Source organism: Numenius arquata, chromosome 1, assembly GCF_964106895.1.
Source record: "Numenius arquata chromosome 1, bNumArq3.hap1.1, whole genome shotgun sequence".
Lineage (NCBI taxonomy): Eukaryota > Metazoa > Chordata > Aves > Charadriiformes > Scolopacidae > Numenius > Numenius arquata.
Window position 1 is genome coordinate 84302760 of NC_133576.1, and position 18662 is coordinate 84321421.

General features: G+C 37.8%; 1 protein-coding gene across 1 annotated transcript in view; it reads left to right on the forward strand.

The window, feature by feature from the left end:
• Nucleotides 1-18662, forward strand: part of UGGT2 (UDP-glucose glycoprotein glucosyltransferase 2) — a 92308-nt gene that overhangs the window by 53789 nt on the left and 19857 nt on the right. Inside the window, exons 24-29 of the mRNA XM_074149661.1 lie at nt 69-164; nt 1875-1977; nt 6928-7007; nt 9210-9399; nt 10149-10307; nt 11485-11570. Coding sequence (XP_074005762.1) covers nt 69-164; nt 1875-1977; nt 6928-7007; nt 9210-9399; nt 10149-10307; nt 11485-11570 — 714 coding nt within the window. The remainder of the gene's footprint in view (nt 1-68; nt 165-1874; nt 1978-6927; nt 7008-9209; nt 9400-10148; nt 10308-11484; nt 11571-18662) is intronic.

Here is an 18662-nt window from a genome sequence, read left to right on the forward strand (position 1 = left end):
AAATTACAATGGGAATGTTTTACTCCTTTTTAATGAAAACCAAATTATATGTGCCTTATTTAATATAGCAGCAGTGATTTGATTATGAAAATAGATGCCCTGCTGTCGTCTTTGCCTAAAACAGAGATGAGACAAGATGCTGAATTGCTCAAAGAGCGGCACAGGTAAGTTCTGTGTCTCACGATAATGTACTTGCAGTACTTTCATCTTAAAATTAGAATATACTGATGACTACATTAGGTCTTTGGGAACTTGAGTAAGCATTCCAGTTTTAAAAGAAGTTGTTGATTCTATGGTTGTATGAGCAACCTGTTCATCTTTTCCTCTTTCTTAATAAATGAATTAGTAATACCCAATGATTTTCCAGCCTTATCTTTTGCTGAAAAAAAAGTGATTACAATTGCTGTGAATAGAAGTGGTGATCTGGAATTAGAAAACTTGGAGTCCATACATTGACTAAAATGTTAGAAGTAGTATCACAGATTAGAGATAATAGAAGCCCCCACTAATTTTCATTACTGTGGAAAACTGTAGCATAACTTTTTCTGTTTGTGGATCTTGAGTACTATTGGCAAGACTTACACCTGTGTAACAGTTTGTGGCTAAGCAGCATCATTCTTGACCACAGCTAAATACACAGCTAATACACCCAAATTACATTCAAATGTGAGTCCATAGGGCTCATTGGCATCTAATTCTTTAAGAAAAACTGAACAGATCAGCTAAAAGATTTACATTTGGCCAGCTCATATTAATGTCATTAATGTACTTGTATGTTGGCTCTTTGTGTTTCTGTTCCTAGATTTAGAAAGTGAATATACCCTAAACGTTGTCTGTTGTTGTTGTTGTTAATGAATGAGACCTAAAATACCAAGATGTGCATCTGTGAATCCTGTCCTCTTTGTAATGTGATACCAATGGTAGCTGGTTTTAATTTAAGCTTAGCTCAGGCGAGCTTACTGGAGCAGACAGGTGCATTTTTTTAAAAGGCATATGACACATGAACCATGATCAAAATAAAAACTTTTTGTAATGCTGTTTCCAAATCCAAATTGTTTTTAGTGGTAAAGATGCTCCAGTGTGCCGTGCCGATGGGCTGGCCCTGTTGTTGAAAATACAAGGTGGGAAATCAGTGGTAGCCTGTTATAAATGGCTAACACTTTTTCCAAAGTTACACTAGTAACAGTCATTACTACGTTACTACTATATTGGAAGGAATTTGACTCTCTATTGGTACTCACATTTCTAGCTATATTTTTTGTGGAAAACAAATTCAGATAGTCCATTTTGTGTATTTACAGAACATGGTTATTTTTTTAAGTGAGGTTTACTAACATTTCATTCCTGTAGATCCAGGCTACTTTAACTAGGATCTCCTCAACTTAGTCTAATCAAGTTTATCAAACTAAATTACTTTCCAGAATGCATAAAGCTAATCCAGCCTATCAAGTTTCACACTTCTCAGTTGCCATTTTTGCCACTGTTTGTTAAAAATTATGTCATCGCCGGCACTTGTTAAATCTAATGATTCTAGATAATGGTGAAGGAAACTGTAGACTAGTGGCAAAAGGCCATTTTAAAAATTTTGCTGTGTGTTTTCCTTTTACTTTATTGATTTTTGTTATGGGGCATGTATTTAATCAATAACCAGTATGGAACTATGTAGAGTAATGCTAAGTTTTTCATTGCTGTTCACGTGTAGCTTTCCTAGTGATATCACAGGGAGCAATAATGATTACTACTTGAAATGAGGGAAACATCTTCATGAGCAGTAAAATCTAAAGTGCCTCTGATATTACAAATTCATGCGTAAAAATGTTTGTTAATTCCACAAATTCACAGTGTTCATATCGCTTATTAATTTTTTTTAACAGTGTAGTAAAAGTCGATCCCCAACAGAATGAACCATTCTATGATGTTATTGCTATTGTGGATCCATTGACAAGAGAAGCACAGAAGATGGCTCATTTATTGATTGTAAGATGGTGGTAATTTCTTTTAACTTGCATATTTGTAGTTTAATTTTTATTAAACTTTTTCTAATTTGCATTTACAGTGTGGTAAAGGGGTAAACAAAATTCAGGTATTTTTAAAAATATATATTTAGTTATTTAAATTCATATTAAAAAGTTGTGGATGATATAATTCATCCTTGTAACTACCTAATTTGCAATTAGAATTCAGATGTCCCATGAACCAGTCCTTTTAAAAGTGAGTCCATAAATGCTCTTTATAGTCAATAGAAGGAAAGAAGGAGATTGTCTGCGTAAGATAGAGAGAAGGGATATCCCATCTCAAAAATCTTAAGAGGCACATGCTTCTTAGCATTGAACCAAATCACCTTCGTTTTCCGAGGTACCTAAATGAAGTGGTCTAAATCTGACCCGTAATATCATCATAAGAAGATTAGACTATAAACCTTTCAGCTCTTGGAAGGGTATTTCGCAGTTGATTAATGCTACCAAGTATATCTAGAAGTCTTCCTTTGTGTGTAGCTATTGATCATCTAAAGAGAAACTGTCCTAAAAACGTGGCTCCTAAAATGATTTTCTTTTTTCACTAGCTGCAGGATATCACTCTACCTCAGGTTCCTTTATAGTTTCCTATAAAAATGTAAATTCTGTCTTCTCTTTATGGTCTCTTACAATTCTGAAGCCTGTAACGTGATTTTTGTTGCATCCTGTTTTATCTTTTTCTCTGCAGTAATTATGAAAGTTTCATAAATTCTTACCTTGCTTTTTCCCCTCCCACTTTCATACCCTTTTGTGCTTTTTGTATCAAATGTTGAAGCATCCGCTTACTCTTCATACATAATATTGAAGCAAAGTTTAAAAATTCATAAAAATTCTGATATTTCAAGACTCTGAAATACTAGCTTTTCTCTAGAACCAGCTCTTTCATTTCATCATTCTTAGTTAAAATGAAAGCTTGATATTACTAAATGAAAATAATTTAATTTTGGAATTGACTGGTAACTCTCCATTCAGCCAGAAGTTCATATTATGGTAAATTGCATCAATGACCCTGAAGCTCAGATCGGAAGCCTCCATTTCTCCTAGTGCAACAGGCTCCCTAATGAGCAATATCTGCCCTAATGCATGCCTAGGCAAATGACACCCTTGCGTACCAAACTATTCAGCCATCACAGATCTGACTTGATTTGTAGGAGCTGTACCCTTAATCAAAAATCCAACCCTCAAGAGAGAATAATGAAATGCCGTTAAAATGAAACGAATCAGAAATATTTTAACATAGGTAAAACTTATTTTTGATTTTTTTAATTATTTTTTAAATCAAAAATAAAATGACCTGAAAATTAAAAAAAAAAAGAAAAGATGTATCTAAATATCTGGAAAGCCACCACCTCCTGGTTAGACAGAACATGCATACATATACAGCAAGGTATAAACTCAAACTTCCTAAATGGATGCCTTTCTGATTATCTTGCCATATATAGGTGACTTAAATACTGTAAATTTTAAGCACTGGGATAAGTTTATATTCAAAGGATCTTTTTTGAATACCATAATTGGATTAGTGTCCATTATATTGGGATGGTAGCTATTCATAGTGCAAAATTTGTGTAGTAACTACCACAGCAAAGCATATGATTCTTGCCCCAGTCCATGTTGAGTATGTCCACATTGTGATTTATTTTTTTTTTACCCTAGTGAAGACACACTATTATATTACGTTGTGTCACTTAATAGTAACTTCAAAGAAATCTTTTGTTTGGTTTTGTTTAAATATAAACAAAAAGCTACTCATATTAAATGGAATTGAAATTGAGGAGGTGTAAACAGTAATCTAAACTTTACTGCTTAGTCTGGTTAAGGACAGAGGCAAGGTATGAGTCAGAGCATGAATGAGAGCAGGGCCAGGGCTTTTATCTGTTTTAAAAATATATGCTGGATTGTATTATAAGAACTGCTCTATATCCTCTCTAGAAGGAGGCAGGCAGAACTTTCCATATAACTCATATTTTCCCTTTTTCAAAAAGTTTTGTCATAAACTTCATCATTGAATACTTCCAGAAAAGACAACAGTAGCTGTCTACAGTAGGTCTTTAAATACTAGCCATAACTTGACCAGGGTTGGACCACATCAGTTCTCAGCAGAATACACTGAACAGCTAACTAGTCCTAAAGTTATGAAGGTGGTCCCTAAGGTGATGAAAAAAAAAAAAAAAAGTAGAAATTCCTTCTTCTAAAAATGAGTACAAAATTGAAGAAAGTTGGTTTTTTTCTGATGGTTCACCAAAACCAGCTGAAAAATTACTATACGTGGTGCCAGTGAACAAGCTACATGCCCCCTAGCCTAACTGCTTTACTCCAGCAGTATGTAATTCTCAGGATCATCTACTTTCTTTTTCTTGTTCCAGTAACTGTCAATGAATTCAAACGTGGAGAAAAAAATCAAACTTTTTATTTTTTCCTGTCAATTATATTCTTACTTTTTTTCCTTGTTCATTCTGTCTTCAGGGAGAAACTCTTATTCCATCCCTAAAGTGATAGGAGTCTCTGAAGGAGCCCATTCCTTTTGATAATCCAGTCTGATTTCCTATAAAACATGGGTCATAGGACTTCTTTTTATCAATCAACATTTGAAGTAAAAATATTTTTTTTTTTAAATCTCAAACTAATTTAAGTATTACCAAGTGGTTGAGATCACAGCTCCTACAGAGCTTTTCCGGTGGCTAATTAACCTGACTGTTAAACTCAGGCTTGGAATTGCAGATTTTTATTTACCTCCGTGCTGTAAGCATTTGTCGTCTTATGATTTTGGCAGTTCTGTTGAAGATTCTATTATAAGAGTTTGTTTTCAGTGAGGATGCTTCATATTATGGTGATGTTCACAACCAATTCCAGGTGATTGGTTGAATAATCATGGTTTAGTGAGTTAATGCTTTTCAGATGAGTTGTGGTAACTTACAGTAAGCATTTTGCAAAGTGACTGCACATGCAAAATAAAACTTGCTCTCAAATAATTTTCAGTCATGGTAAACTGAAATAATTAACCCATTTTTTATAGTATGAAATACTCTCTGAACTAAATTTCCATGCCCTTTCTTGGATTTTCTGATTTAAAGTAACTGAACTCTTCAAATACTCTGCTATAAAAGAGGCTTCCCAGTCTTGTAACCATTTTCATGTGTTGACTTGAATGTCCTGGGGTCTTAGTGTCGACATAAGCCCTAAATAACAGGACCAAATTCAGTATTACAGAAGTTGCATTGTTGGAATACACAGAGATAAAACACTCTTGTTTTATTTATTCTTTCCTATTTAAATTCCTTTGAAATCTTAATTAAGAATGGCATTATTCTTTTGGCTACAATACTATACTGAATTTCATGGTCAGCCGATGAATTAAGATGACACCTTAGTCTTATTCAAGATAATTTCATTCTACACACAGCAACCTATCAATGCAGACTGCTGAAATATCCTTCTTACTAATGGGATGAGGTTTTTGTCTTATTTGAAGATGAAGTCCAATACAGGTTCACATCGTTTTGGATGTGATATCTTTAAAGAAAACAATTTTTCAAGTAATGTTGAAAATTCTGGTTTTAGTAGATGAGACCAGCTAAAACATTGCAAATGTTTTAGATTCTTGAGTGACTTTGACCTGTATTCTGATTTTGGTGGTCTTTAGCCCATGTCACATAATACTTTCCCTTCTTATGCTTCCAGTGCTGTTGGGTTCTTGTTTCTTGCTTCTTCACTTGTTCTCACCCTTATGCCATTCCTTAGTCTTTATTCTTTGCTCTGTAGTTTTTCAGTGGTGGTATTCAGGTGACACGAAGGATAAGAATGAGAAACGCAGAGCAGAACAGGTCCCTAGGACTATGTAAAGTTGCAGCACTATAGTAAAGATTATGTGTAGCTATTGGTTGAACTGAGGAAAGAAAATAATGGTTATAAGAAGAGAGATTTAAGGATGACCTTTGTCTTGCTTTGTTCCCAATTTACTTGCCGCTATCATTATTTTAGATTTTAGCCTTAGTGGTATCAGTGTTTTAACTTAGCTTTAGTATCTTGTTTGCTTTTCTAATAATATCCATAAAGGTCGACACAGGTGCTTTATGCTTTCAAATAAGCACTTTGGATGAGAAAAGACAGAAATGAAGGTAACTTGGTAAAGGTTTTTAAGAGTGCTTTAAAGAAATGAGTAACTCTGTTAACTTTAAACAAAATAGATTGCTCACAAAAATAAGAAAAAAATGCTGTCCTAATATTATGTTTCCTATATAACAGCATCCAGAAGATTAGTATTTTAAAAATGAATAAATGAAGAAACTGAGAAAGAAGTAGAAATATTTTAACTTACTGGAATGTTTTGAAGTTGATTGAATAGTTTAACACATCATTAATCTATTGTTGACATTTAAAATTATTAAGTAATTAAGTATTAAAATTAAATTCTAATTTAAAATTAGTATTAAAATATCTGAGCTTTATTCAACAATTTACTGTATGCAACTGTTTTAATAAGAGTGAAGGTCATTTTTTTTGAAGATTGGTTATTGAAGAAGGTGTGTGTTGTACTTAGAGACTTTCAAGTGCCTTAAAATTTTTCTAGAAAACACAATAAAAGAAAGGTGATAATGTAATTTATTCAAGCATTGGAAAAGGAGGATAGCTGCTCTTTAAAAAAAAGTGCCTCACTAGGGGAAAACATTAACATTTTGACTATCAAGAATATCATATGCTAACTCATGCAGCTTTAGAAAAGGTCAGATCTTTATTTGGAGTATCTGACAACATCCCTTAATACACTGATAAATTTAGAACTTTAAAATGTTTGATATTTCTACTGAAGCTTGAGAAATGACAGGATGTCACAAGGATAAGTTTGGCTTTTTTTCGAAGTTTGGTGATTGCCAAGAACCATTTTTTACAGAGGTTTGGTTTTTTTCTGTAGGTACTCAAAGACATTATCAATGTGAAACTCAGGTTGTTTTTGAACTGCAGATCTAAGCTGTCAGAAGCGCCACTGAAGAGGTAAGTAGTTTATAGCTTTTCTTACAAGTATATGGTCTCACTCCTTTTGGAAAAAAATCTTAACGGAGTATATTCCCTTAAAAAATAAGCAGTGGTTTATGTTTCTGAATTCATTTGTTGAATTAGTTTTGTTGAATGTTCTCTAGACAAGTGCAAACTGCTTGGATAAAAATTCTAATTCTGAGGTGTCAGGCATGGGATCACAGGGAAGTGATCTAGTCCATCAAATGCACCTCTCCTAAACAGTCCTTAGCGAAATCAGTGGGGTCTTTCATGCCTGTGAAAACTTGCAGAAGGAGATTGTCTGCCTAAGTTGGTCACTTCTTACAGCCCACTGTCTGTGTAATGAATTTTACAGATTAAGTATGCTCAACTTAAAAGTGAAATTCATCTGAGTAAATGTTCAGTCTGCATTTGAGATCTCGTTATAATTTGTTAAGAATATTATGCCCTGAAAGTACCTGCCTTAAATTGAAATTTCTTTTAACTGTCTGTAAAGACCAGGGTTCACTAATTCGGTTATAAACGTTTACACTGAAGTGAATTCTCCAGAGAGGATTGCGTTCCCTCCAAGAGAAATGTTTAAGCACTGCCATCCCTTCGGCAGATATTTTACCTACAGTCTTACTATAAGAGAGGCTGCTGGTAGTGCCTGCCCTTTACCCACCAGGCTAGAGAATTAATCGCTTCCTCACAAAATGGAAGTCCTTAGTTTCTGTTCAGTTTGAGAAAAATGGAACTCGCACCTCCTATACCACAAGACTGTCTTAATCGCCAGCCTTCTGAGTATCTTGGTTGAACATTGTCATGATCGCTTTTAAAGCTAAGCATTTTGCAGGTGTTAGCACCTGGTTCTTTCCCTGTGCTTGGGAGAGGTGAGAGGAAGAAGTGTTCTGGCATTTGCCCTGCGGAAAGATTTCTTTTTCTTGCAGCAATGGTTTAATATGAAATGCATCCATGTACCAGCCCAAATATTGTGTGGGGAAAATTGTATTCTTCCTGATGGATACAGATATTCTTACCTTTTTACTTTTCTTAGTAATTAAATGTCATAGAATCATAGAATTGTGTCGGTTGGAAGGGACCTTCAAGATCATCTAGTCCAACCATCAACCTAACTCTGATAAAAACCATCACTAAACCATGCCACTAAGCGCCATGTCAACCCATCTTTTAAATACCTCCAGGGATGGTGCCTCAACCACTTCCCTGGGCAGCCCATTCCAATGCTCAATAACCCTTTCAGTGTAAAAAAATTTTCCTAATATCGAACCTGAACCTCCCCTGGAACAACTTGAGGCCATTTCCTCTTGTCCTATGGCCTGTGACTTGGGAGAAGAGACCAACACCCGCCTCTCTACAGCCTCCTTTCAGGTAGTTGTAGAGAGCAATAAGGTCCCCCCTCAGCCTGCTTTTCTCCAGGCTGAACAGCCCCAGCTCCCTCAGCCTCTCCTTATAAGACTTATTCTCCAGACCCTTCAGTTTCTTCTCTGGACCTGCTCCTTTTTTTTTTTTTTTTTTTCCTTCCCCTGTATGAAGCATTCATTGCTTGCTGCTTTCACTCTTTATCTTCAGTGCTTTTCTTTCTCTGTACTGATTCTTCTCATTTTGTTGAATATCAGTAGAGGAAGGAAGAAAATCATCATTATTTTGTTGTTGCAAGGAACTTTTACTTGTGGAATAAATGGGGTAAGAGCTGGAGAGGAATAGAGGGACCCCTCCTTTCATCTGCTCTCTGTCTTAGCTGCTGCTGGTGTCAGGAGCTGTTCCCAAAGGCTTTTCTTCCATCAGAGATTAGTCCTTCTGCTTAGTTTAATGATACACTTTCTGAGAATTTAAGGCAGTTCACAGTCAAGGTGCTGAGATCTACCTCTTGGGTATTCGTCTTCCCAACTGCTTAGAATGTTAATGGGAACTAGACACTTTCACAGCAAAAAATTATCAAAAGTGAATAGATCCATGTTCATCTACCAGCCTATTTGATATGCTTACAGCATATCAAATAGTCTGACATATTCCAAAAGAATAAAGGTACTGTCTGACCTTCCAAAAGAATTCCAAAAGAATAGGGTGCTACAGTGCCTCCAAACGTCATTAATTTGGTAAACATTTACTATATTTTGGTATTTGAGAAGAACTTCATGTTTGGAACTTCATTCTTCAGTAAATGTATGGGGTTTTTAAACACTTCTTTTTCAACAGCTTCTATCGTTTTGTTCTGGAACCAGAATTGACTTACGGGATCAACAAGCGCCTTCCTTCTGAACCTATGGCAAAATTCCTAGAATTGCCAGAATCACCCCTTTTAACTCTAAACATGATCACTCCTGAAAGCTGGTTGGTTGAAGCAGTAAACAGTTCCTGTGATCTTGATAACATTCATTTACAGGATGTAAGTAATAGTTTGTAAACATTATAAAACTTGTGTTGGACCATCTACCTCGAGGGAAATAGAAATATTGTGAGATTTTTTTGTGTCTGTTTTCCAGAAATATTTTCTGTTGTAATTGGCTATTTAAGTCAGTATTTTACCATTTTTATTTTCACTATCTTTTTTTCACGTTTTCTCTTAAAAAAAAAAAAAAAATCACAAAAAACAAGCCTTAAAAGAAAGCAATGAAACAGAAAAGATCAGAATACAGAGTTCAAGTAAAAGCAATTTATCTTCTATGTTGAGCTTTATAATATTGAATATATGGCTGTTATTAATATATATTAAAATATATTTGACCTTTTTTTAGTTAACAACTTATTATTTTTAAGCCCTCAGCTTCAAAGTCTCTAGATTTGTTTTGATGATGAAGCTTATGCAAAATATTGACCGTGTTTGATAGACCCAAGCTGTGTATTTGGAAGGTGTATTGTGAAAATTGAAGGTTGGGATTTACCTTACCAAAGCTGAGATGCTTCAGTTTCCTCAATGGTCAATGGAGAGAAGGTCCCTCCAGACAGTGATTCATCCTCTTTCTCTTGGATGCCTGTTTTAAAATTGAGTGAATTTCCTTCTGGAAGGGCCTTTCTCTTTTGTTTGACAGTTGAATTTAGTTCAGGTAAATACCACACAACGTGTTTGTCATTAATATGTTGCTTTTCCCTCATCAGTGAATTATGTCATTTAAATATGAAATGTTCCTTCCACAGATAAAAGGGACAGTGATAGCAGAATATGAACTAGAATATATATTGCTTGAAGGACATTGCTTTGATGTGACGACTGGACAGCCTCCTCGAGGGTTACAGTTCACTCTGGGCACAAAGAATAATCCTGTCATGGTTGATACTATTGTCATGGCCAACCTGGTGAGTAGCAAGTACAGAAATAGTCCTTACAATTGCACACTCTTTACGAGAATTCCTTATAAGCTTCTTGTTCTTTAAATCCATTTCTCTGTGTTGCAAACTTAGCAATGCTAAAATTAACAGGAGTATCCTGGAGTTAAGACCGTCTACAAAAGATGTGCATCTCTAATTTGATAAGCTTTCCCCTACTCCTCTCTGATCCAATGAAGTTTTGAATGTAGTCTAATTTTAGATTCTTATTTGAAATACCTAAACTGGGAGCCTAATTGCCATAAGTAGATGGTCGGAGGGAGTTATATTCAGATGGAGAATCCACTGACAAATGTAAGGTATGAATCACATTCTGATGAAAATAACCATTTTTGGTACACAGTGATCCACACAAAAGACTCCTATTTTAGATGCTTCAGTCAAGTGCTTAAAGCCTGTGTGTGACATACCCACACCTGAGAATTCTTCTGGTCGTCCAAAGTAATTATTTTTTGTTTTAGCAGTCCACAGAGCAGAAGATCTTGTGATTTCCAAAATGAAAGATTTATTTTCTATTGGCTAAGGTAATTTGATAAGGAAGGATTTTGATGAATAAGATCTGTTACCTATCTGCTATTCTCTGTTCTCTGTATTGCAAGGAATAAAATTCTTAATAAACTGTGAATCTTTGATTTTTGCACAAGTACCGAATAAGGTCTCAACAGTAGACGTTCAACATGATGAAATTTTTAATGGTTCTTCACATTCCAAAGCTTGCTTCATCTGGCTTTCACATAGTGATAGCTGTATTCAGCATTCCTAAATGGGGAAGGAGCTCTGTTGACTTGGAAGGCTGTTCCAGACAAAAATTTTAAGTTTCAAAGGAGCTTTTCAGTTTAGGGTCAGTTAAATAATCTCTTTCTTTCCTACTCACTGACTTGCTGCTCTAGGTGGAGATTTTGTATACAACTCAAACTCCGCTAAAACCAAACGGAACACTGAAAGGCATTAATATAGACATACAGGTATGGTGGGTGATACTTGATTGCATCACTGCCATATTACTTTCAGGGCTGGTTTAGCAGAAGGTAATGGTTACTAACAGTGGCTGCAGTAACAAATGTTGGATAATTGATGTTTGTAAGTGTACATGTTTGATTCAGAAATGCTGACAGAACAAGTGACTGTCTTTCCCTTTTTTTCTTAGGGATATTTTCAGCTGAAAGCAAATCCAGGTGCTTGGACGTTGAGGTTGCGTAAAGGAAGATCTGAAGAGATTTATCAGGTTTTTTCGTAAGTATTAATCCGTCTTTTGGAAACATACTTATAAATGAATCTGGAAGTGCAAGATGTTTTGAAAAGATCTGACAGTACTGAGGGAAAATGAGCAAAAATAACATGAAAAAAATTGAATAAGAAGCAAACGATGATTTACAGTTTATAAAGATATAAAGAGGTACCTTATTTCCCAAATAGTGTAACTTGTTGTTTGATTGCTCCATGTGTTCTTGAAGACATTTGGATATGTTAATGCATAGTAAACCTAAGCTGCTCAGCTAGACTTGATGCTAGTGAAGTCTCTTACTGTACAGCTACACATCTACCAGATGCGTGTCCTGTCGTTCCCAGCGTGGTTAGCGTTATCATGCAACTGCTTGCACCAAATTCTGTAGAAATGTTACTCAAGGCTTTGCTGATTAATATTTGGGCATTTCCAACATGCTTAACGTGTAATTCCAAGAATGTCTGCTGGAGCATTTCTGGCTTACCAGCAGCGTCTTGATCAGCTGGAGGAATTGCCGTGAATTTCAATCTCATAATTTTTTTTGAGCTTTGAGGGTGCCTCTGAATGCAGTGTTATTGGTGGTTGGCAGCTGTTTTTAACAGGAGCATTGTATTCAGTTCTAGGCTTCTTTCTTCAATTAATTATGAGTGTTTCTTAGTCATCTAAATCACTGTGGTTATACATTCACCTTAGGATGTAGGAGCATCTTTCAATTCTGTACCCTGGCTGCATGTTGACCGCACCCTATTTCCCTCTCTTGGGAGAAACTGTCGTGCATGGAAAGAAGTCACTGGTGTTTACAGATCTGTAAGCCATATAGGTGGCAACTAATTTCCATGGTCAATTTTCAAATGAGGAACATACGCTAGCCATCGTTCCAACTATTCCTTGGAAGAATCATCTTTTTCCTCATGTTTTATGTAACAGCATAGATCTTTAGCATATGAGGGCCTCCTCTTGAAGCTTTGGATCCAATCCCTTCTAGAGGAACAGTATTGTTTTAGTTCAGCTTCAGTTCTTCCTTCTTTCCTCCCCCGCCTTGTAATTCTATGGGCTGAAACAGGTCTATTTCTATAAAGTATTTATTATTGCTTGAGGTTCAGGAACACATAGTTCCATATGATGTTTAGTCATCAGTTGCTATTAAAAAATGAAAAAAAAAAAAAGAACTACTTTGCTCTTTTGAATATTTAGTTAATGGATCAATTTCAGTGTTACAGGAGGAAATGGTAATGGGATATTAGGTTCATTCTATTTGTTTATGATTTTCAATTTATTTTTTTCCAGAAACCACTCACAATCTGTTGAAAAAGCAGAAAAACATAGTCGTTTTCTTTAGAAGTTCACTTAATCTCCACCAACTGTAGTTATTTGTCTAATTTAACATTCAATTCTTAAGATATATAAAGTGATTTATGAAGTATGTCATGGTTTAAAAAAAAAACGTAATGAGCTGTGGTTGAGTTGAAAAATGAAACAAAACCACTCTACTTTCCAGACTGGATCAAAGAATCATCCACCATCTTTCAAGATTACTGATTTTTCCCTAAGAAGTAATACAAATGAGCTTAATTAGGCTCAGCTAAGTTATGTAAAATTAATACTTGATGAGGAATCTAAACAAATGCATTTATTTCATTGAATTATGACAAACCATAGGCTTAGAGTACAACAGCTAAAGTATGTTTGAGAGGCTGTACCAGGGTCTTTGATACTACTTTTACTTATATCAGTATTGAAAGTATCAAACTGCTATCAGAGCTCGAGCAACTACTGGACAGGATGGAATTTTGCCAAGAGGTATTGCAGTATATTCACCATCCTCATATACTAATCATATCCTCTCCTGTTGAACTGTGAGATGACCTCTTTTCTTTCCGGCACAGGCCTGTAGGAATTTTAGGAGAAATACAGGATTTTGAAGTCACAGCATGTTCTACACCTTAGAGTTTATTTGCTTCTCTCGCAGTAGCATCTAATACACATACAAATAATTTATTTTTACTTAATGTAAATACACAGCTTTTGAAATAAGCTTCTTTTTTTTTTTTTGTCCCTGAACACTGCTTGTAACAAGGATCATTATTTTGAAGTGGTCACACTTGTAAATCAATTTGTTATTAGTAAATTGCTATGAATATTAGAAAGATGAAAACTGGTATATTCAGCAACCGTCTGAGCACTACTTCTTACTGGAACTTTGATTCTGTGATGTTGGTAGGAAAACAGATAGGTATTGCAAGATAAGACTGCAGAAAATAGTTTATATCTAAAGAAAAATATATAAACTCCCGCTGAATATTTCATATTTTAAAAAGGCAGGTTGATATAATTTATTATATTTTGATGGTGTGCGTCAAAATATATGCTTAACTGAAACTTGTACTTTTTATAATTCAGGCAAAGAGAGGTTTTTTTGTTTCTTTGTGCTTTTGTTCTCCATATGGGAAAATTATAATTTATATAATTATAAACATGGATGAACAAGGAACTGCTAGACAAGCTCAGGACCAAAAGGGAGGCCTATCGAGGGTGGAAGCAGGGACGGGTAGACTGGGCAGAATGTAGAGAAACCGGCCGAGTGGCCAGGAACCAGATCAGGCAAGTGAAAGCCCAGGCAGAACTAAATCTAGCCAGGGACATCAAAAACAATAAGAAAAACTTCTACAGATATGTCAGGGACAAAGGCAAGACTAGGGAAGTTGTGGGCCCTCTCCGGAAGGAAACGGGAGACCTGGCCTCCCAGGATATGGATAAGGCTGAGCTACTGAACAATTTTTTGCCTCAGTCTTCATCGGCAAGAGCTCTAACCACACTGCCCAAGTCACGGAAGGCAAAAACAAGGGCTCTGCGAATGAAGAACTGCCCACAGTACGAGAAGATCAGGTTCGAGACCTCGTAAGGAACCTGAAGGTTCATAAGTCCATGGGAGCTGATGAAATCCACCCACAGGTCCTGGGGGAGCTGGCGGACGAAGTTGCGAAGCCACTTTCCATCATATTTGAGAAATCGTGGCAATCTGGCGAAGTTCCCACTGACTGGAAAAACGGGAACATAACTCCAATATTCAAAAAGGAAAAAAAGAAGACCCAGGGAACTACAGGCCAGTCAGCCTCACCTCTGTGCCTGGCGTGCCTGGCAAGATCATGGAGCAGATCTTCCTGGAATCTCTGCTAAGGCACAAGGAAAATAAGGAGGTGATTGGAGACAGCCAACATGGCTTCACCAAGGGCAAATCATGCCTGACAAATTTGGTGGCCTTTTACGATACTGCCACAGACTTGGTGGACAAGGGCAGATCAACAGACATCATCTACCTGGACTTATGCAAAGCGTTTGACACTGTCCCGCACGACATCCTGGTCTCAAAATTGGAAAGTCATGGGTTCGATGGATGGACCACTCCGTGGATAAGGAACTGGCTGGATGGCCTCACTCAAAGGGTTGTGGTCAACGGCTCAATGTCCAAGTGGCGGCCAGTGACGAGTGGAGTTCCTCAGGGGTCGGTACTGGGACCAGTGCTGTTCAACATCTTTGTTGGAGACATGGACAGTGGGATAGAGTGCACCCTCAGCAAGTTTGCCGACGACACCAAGCTTGGTGGCGCGGTTGACACGCTGGAGGGAAGGGATGCCATCCAGAGGGACCTGGACAGGCTTGAGAGGTGGGCTTGTGCAAACCGCATGAAGTTCAACCAGGCCAAGTGCAGGGTCCTGCACCTGGGGTGTGGCAATCCCAGGCACAAATACAGACTGGGCAGAGAATGACTGGAGAGCAGCCCTGAGGAGAAGGACTTGGGAGTGCTTATGGATGAGAAGCTCAACACGAGCAGGCAGTGCACACTGGCAGCCCGGAAAGCCAACTGCATCCTGGGCTGCATCAAGAGAAGTGTGGCCAGCAGGTCACAGGAGGCGATTCTACCCCTCTACTCTGCGCTCGTGAGACCCCAGCTGGAGTACTGTGTCCAGCTTTGGAGTCCTCAACACAGGAAGGACATGGACCTGTTGGAACGGGTCCAGCTTAGGGCCACGAAGATGATCAGAGGGGTGGAGCACCTCCCCTATGAAGACAGGCTGAGAGAGCTGGGGTTGTTCAGCCTGGAGAAGAGAAGGCTCCGGGGAGACCTCATAGCAGCCTTCCAATACCTGAAGGGAGCCTACAGGAGAGCCGGAGAGGGACTCTTTGTCAGGAAGTGTAGTGACAGGACAAGGGGTAACGGTTTTAAATTGGAAGAGGGGAGATTTAGATTAGATACCTGAAAGAAATTCTTTACTGTGAGGGTGGTGAAGCACGGGAACAGGTTGCTCAGGGAAGTTGTGGATGCCCCATCCCTGGAAGTGTTTAAGGCCAGGCTGGATGGGGCTTTGAGGAACCTGCTGTAGTGGAGGTGTCCCTGCCCATGGCAGGGATCTTTAAGGTCCTTTCCAACTCTAACCATTCTATGATATTATATTGATACTTATTTGTATTTATATTATAAAAGCATGTAGGTGTTTTGAAGCATTTCAAAGCTGCCACATAAATAGTCTGCTGTGACATAAATAGTCTGCTGGACTATTTATGTCTGTGACCAATTAGTTTTGTACAACAATGGTATAACAATAATGTAGTTATTGTTAAATATTTAGTAGTGCTGTCAGTATCTTTTGGACAAAACACAAAATCTTTATTTGTTTTCTTAAGGGAGTTTATTAATCACAATCCCAGTTCTTCCAAACCCCAGGACACATTGAAAACCTTATTCACGTGATCGCTCATTTGAAATGTGCATCAGTTACATGCATAAAATTAAAACATGCTGAATATCAGATGCACAGAGAGAGAGAAAGGATGAGAGGTCCTGTATAAGATTCAGCACACTGATTTAAAATTAAGAGAACAGTATGGTTTTCTTTGAGAGATACCTACCTAAAAGCAAGTGAATATCCTAGTCTGTAAGTAGCCACTGAGCGTGTAGTTGGGTGACTAGGAATTGAAATGAAGTCAGAAAAAGAGGTGTAACAGTAGGAAGTATACAAAGATGTGAATGGAGAAATAGATACATTGATCTCGAGACCAACGTTAAGTGTCCAAGGTAACTTTATTTTCAGTGCGTTGTTCATACTGGATCAGAAATTCATCAAAAAGAGTGCTGTGCCGAGCAAAACAATTGGCACTTAATAAAAATGGAGCCAACAGGGAGGGATCCACGGAAGGGATTTAGGGAGACAAAGCAATGCAATTAAATTTACAGCCAAATGTGAGACTTTGAGACTTTTGTAAACTATTTGAGACTATTTGAGACTAAACTATTTGAGTCTCCGCTTTGAGACTATTGTAAAACTTTGGAAAATCATCTTCATGGGCAGAGGTGCAGAGCTTGATACAGAAATCAGTACATACAGATTTTGAGGTAACTGGGTGAATAACAGAGAAAATTTTTCACTGAATTTCACTGAATTTTTAGAGTTGGAAGGGACCGTAAAGATCATCTAGTCCAACTCCCCTGCCGAAGCAGGATTGCCCAGAGCATGTCAGAGCATGTTACTCAGGACTGCATCCAGGTGGGTCTTGAAAATCTCCAGAGAAGGGGACTCCACAACCTCCCTGGGCAGCCTGTTCCAGTGCTCTGTCACCCTCACCGTAAAGAAGTTTCTCCTCATATTTGAGTAGAACCTCCTATGTTCCAGCTTGTGCCCGTTGCCCCTCGTCCTCTCACTGGCAACCACTGAAAAGAGTCTGGCTCCCTCCTCCTTCAACCCACCCTTCAGATACTTATAAGCATTGATAAGGTCTCCCCTCAGCCTTCTCTTCTCCAGGCTAAAGAGTCCCAGCTCTCTCAGCCTTTCTTCATAAGGGAGATGCTCCAATCCTTGAATCATCCTCGTTGCCCTTCGCTGGACTCTTTCCAGTAGTTCCCTATCCCTCTTGAATTGGGGAGCCCAGAACTGGATGCAGTATTCCAGTTGTGGCCTCACCAGTGCAGAGTAGAGGGGGAGAATGACTTCCCTCGACCTACTAGCCACACTCTTCCCTATGCAGCCCAGGATTCCACTGGCCTTCCTGGCCACAAGAGCACACTGCTTGCTCATTGTCATTTTTCTGTCTGCCAGGACCCCCAGGTCTTTCTCTTCAGAACTTGACTCCAGCAGGTCCACACCTAACCTGTATTGGTGCCTAACATTCTTCTTCCCCAGGTGCAGGACCCTACACTTTTCCCTGTTGAACCTCATGAGGTTCTTCCTTGCCCAGCTCTCCAGCCTGTCCAGGTCTCGCTGGATGGCAGCACGGCCCTCCGGGGTGTCAGCCACCCCTCCCAGTTTGGTATCATCAGCAAACTTTTGTGTAAAAAAAAAAAAACTGAGGGCAAAAATGGGAGTGCTGTGCCAGCTGCTGCCATTTCTGCTATCAGCAGTTGTGTTTGGCTCTAGTCTTACTACTTTAGAGCTTTTTAATGATACACTTTATTTGAAATGGAGATCTGTGCCCTTTTACGTTGACTATTGTACATCCCTGTGAAAAAAAGATAGTCCTTGGCCAAGTGTTCATATATGCAATATTTTAAAAGTGTGAAAATGAAACTAAATCAGAGAGTAGAGGAGTCAAGATAACCCTGAACTTTGTTTTGAGCAAAAATCAGCCATCTCTATGAAACTTAGTAATCATAGGCACTTTTTACAGAAATGTATTAAATAGAAAAATCAAATAAGTATATAAAATGCTGGCATTTTTAGATAAGTAGTATGAAACAGATTGAAACAAGATTTAAATATTTCTGTTTCATGAAAAAAAACCCCAAAAAAATCAAGCCTAAAGGGTAGCAGATTACTTTCTTAAACCATGTTTTTGTATGTGTAGCCTTCACAAGAGGAAACCACATAATGCTGTTAAAAGACAGAAAGGATTGAGGGAAAAATATATGGGCTATTGAGGTATAAAAACTGTAAAATTTTGAGAATTATGTTATTACACTGTATCACAGAGTGACAGCAACATTTTTCATACTTGTTACTCAGTGGACTGCAGTACAGTTTTGAGATGCCTGAATGGCTTGAAGCTGATGTTCAGTAGGGCAGATGTTCATGTGGTGCCTTGCATGGCCATGTCTTTAGGGGTACAGT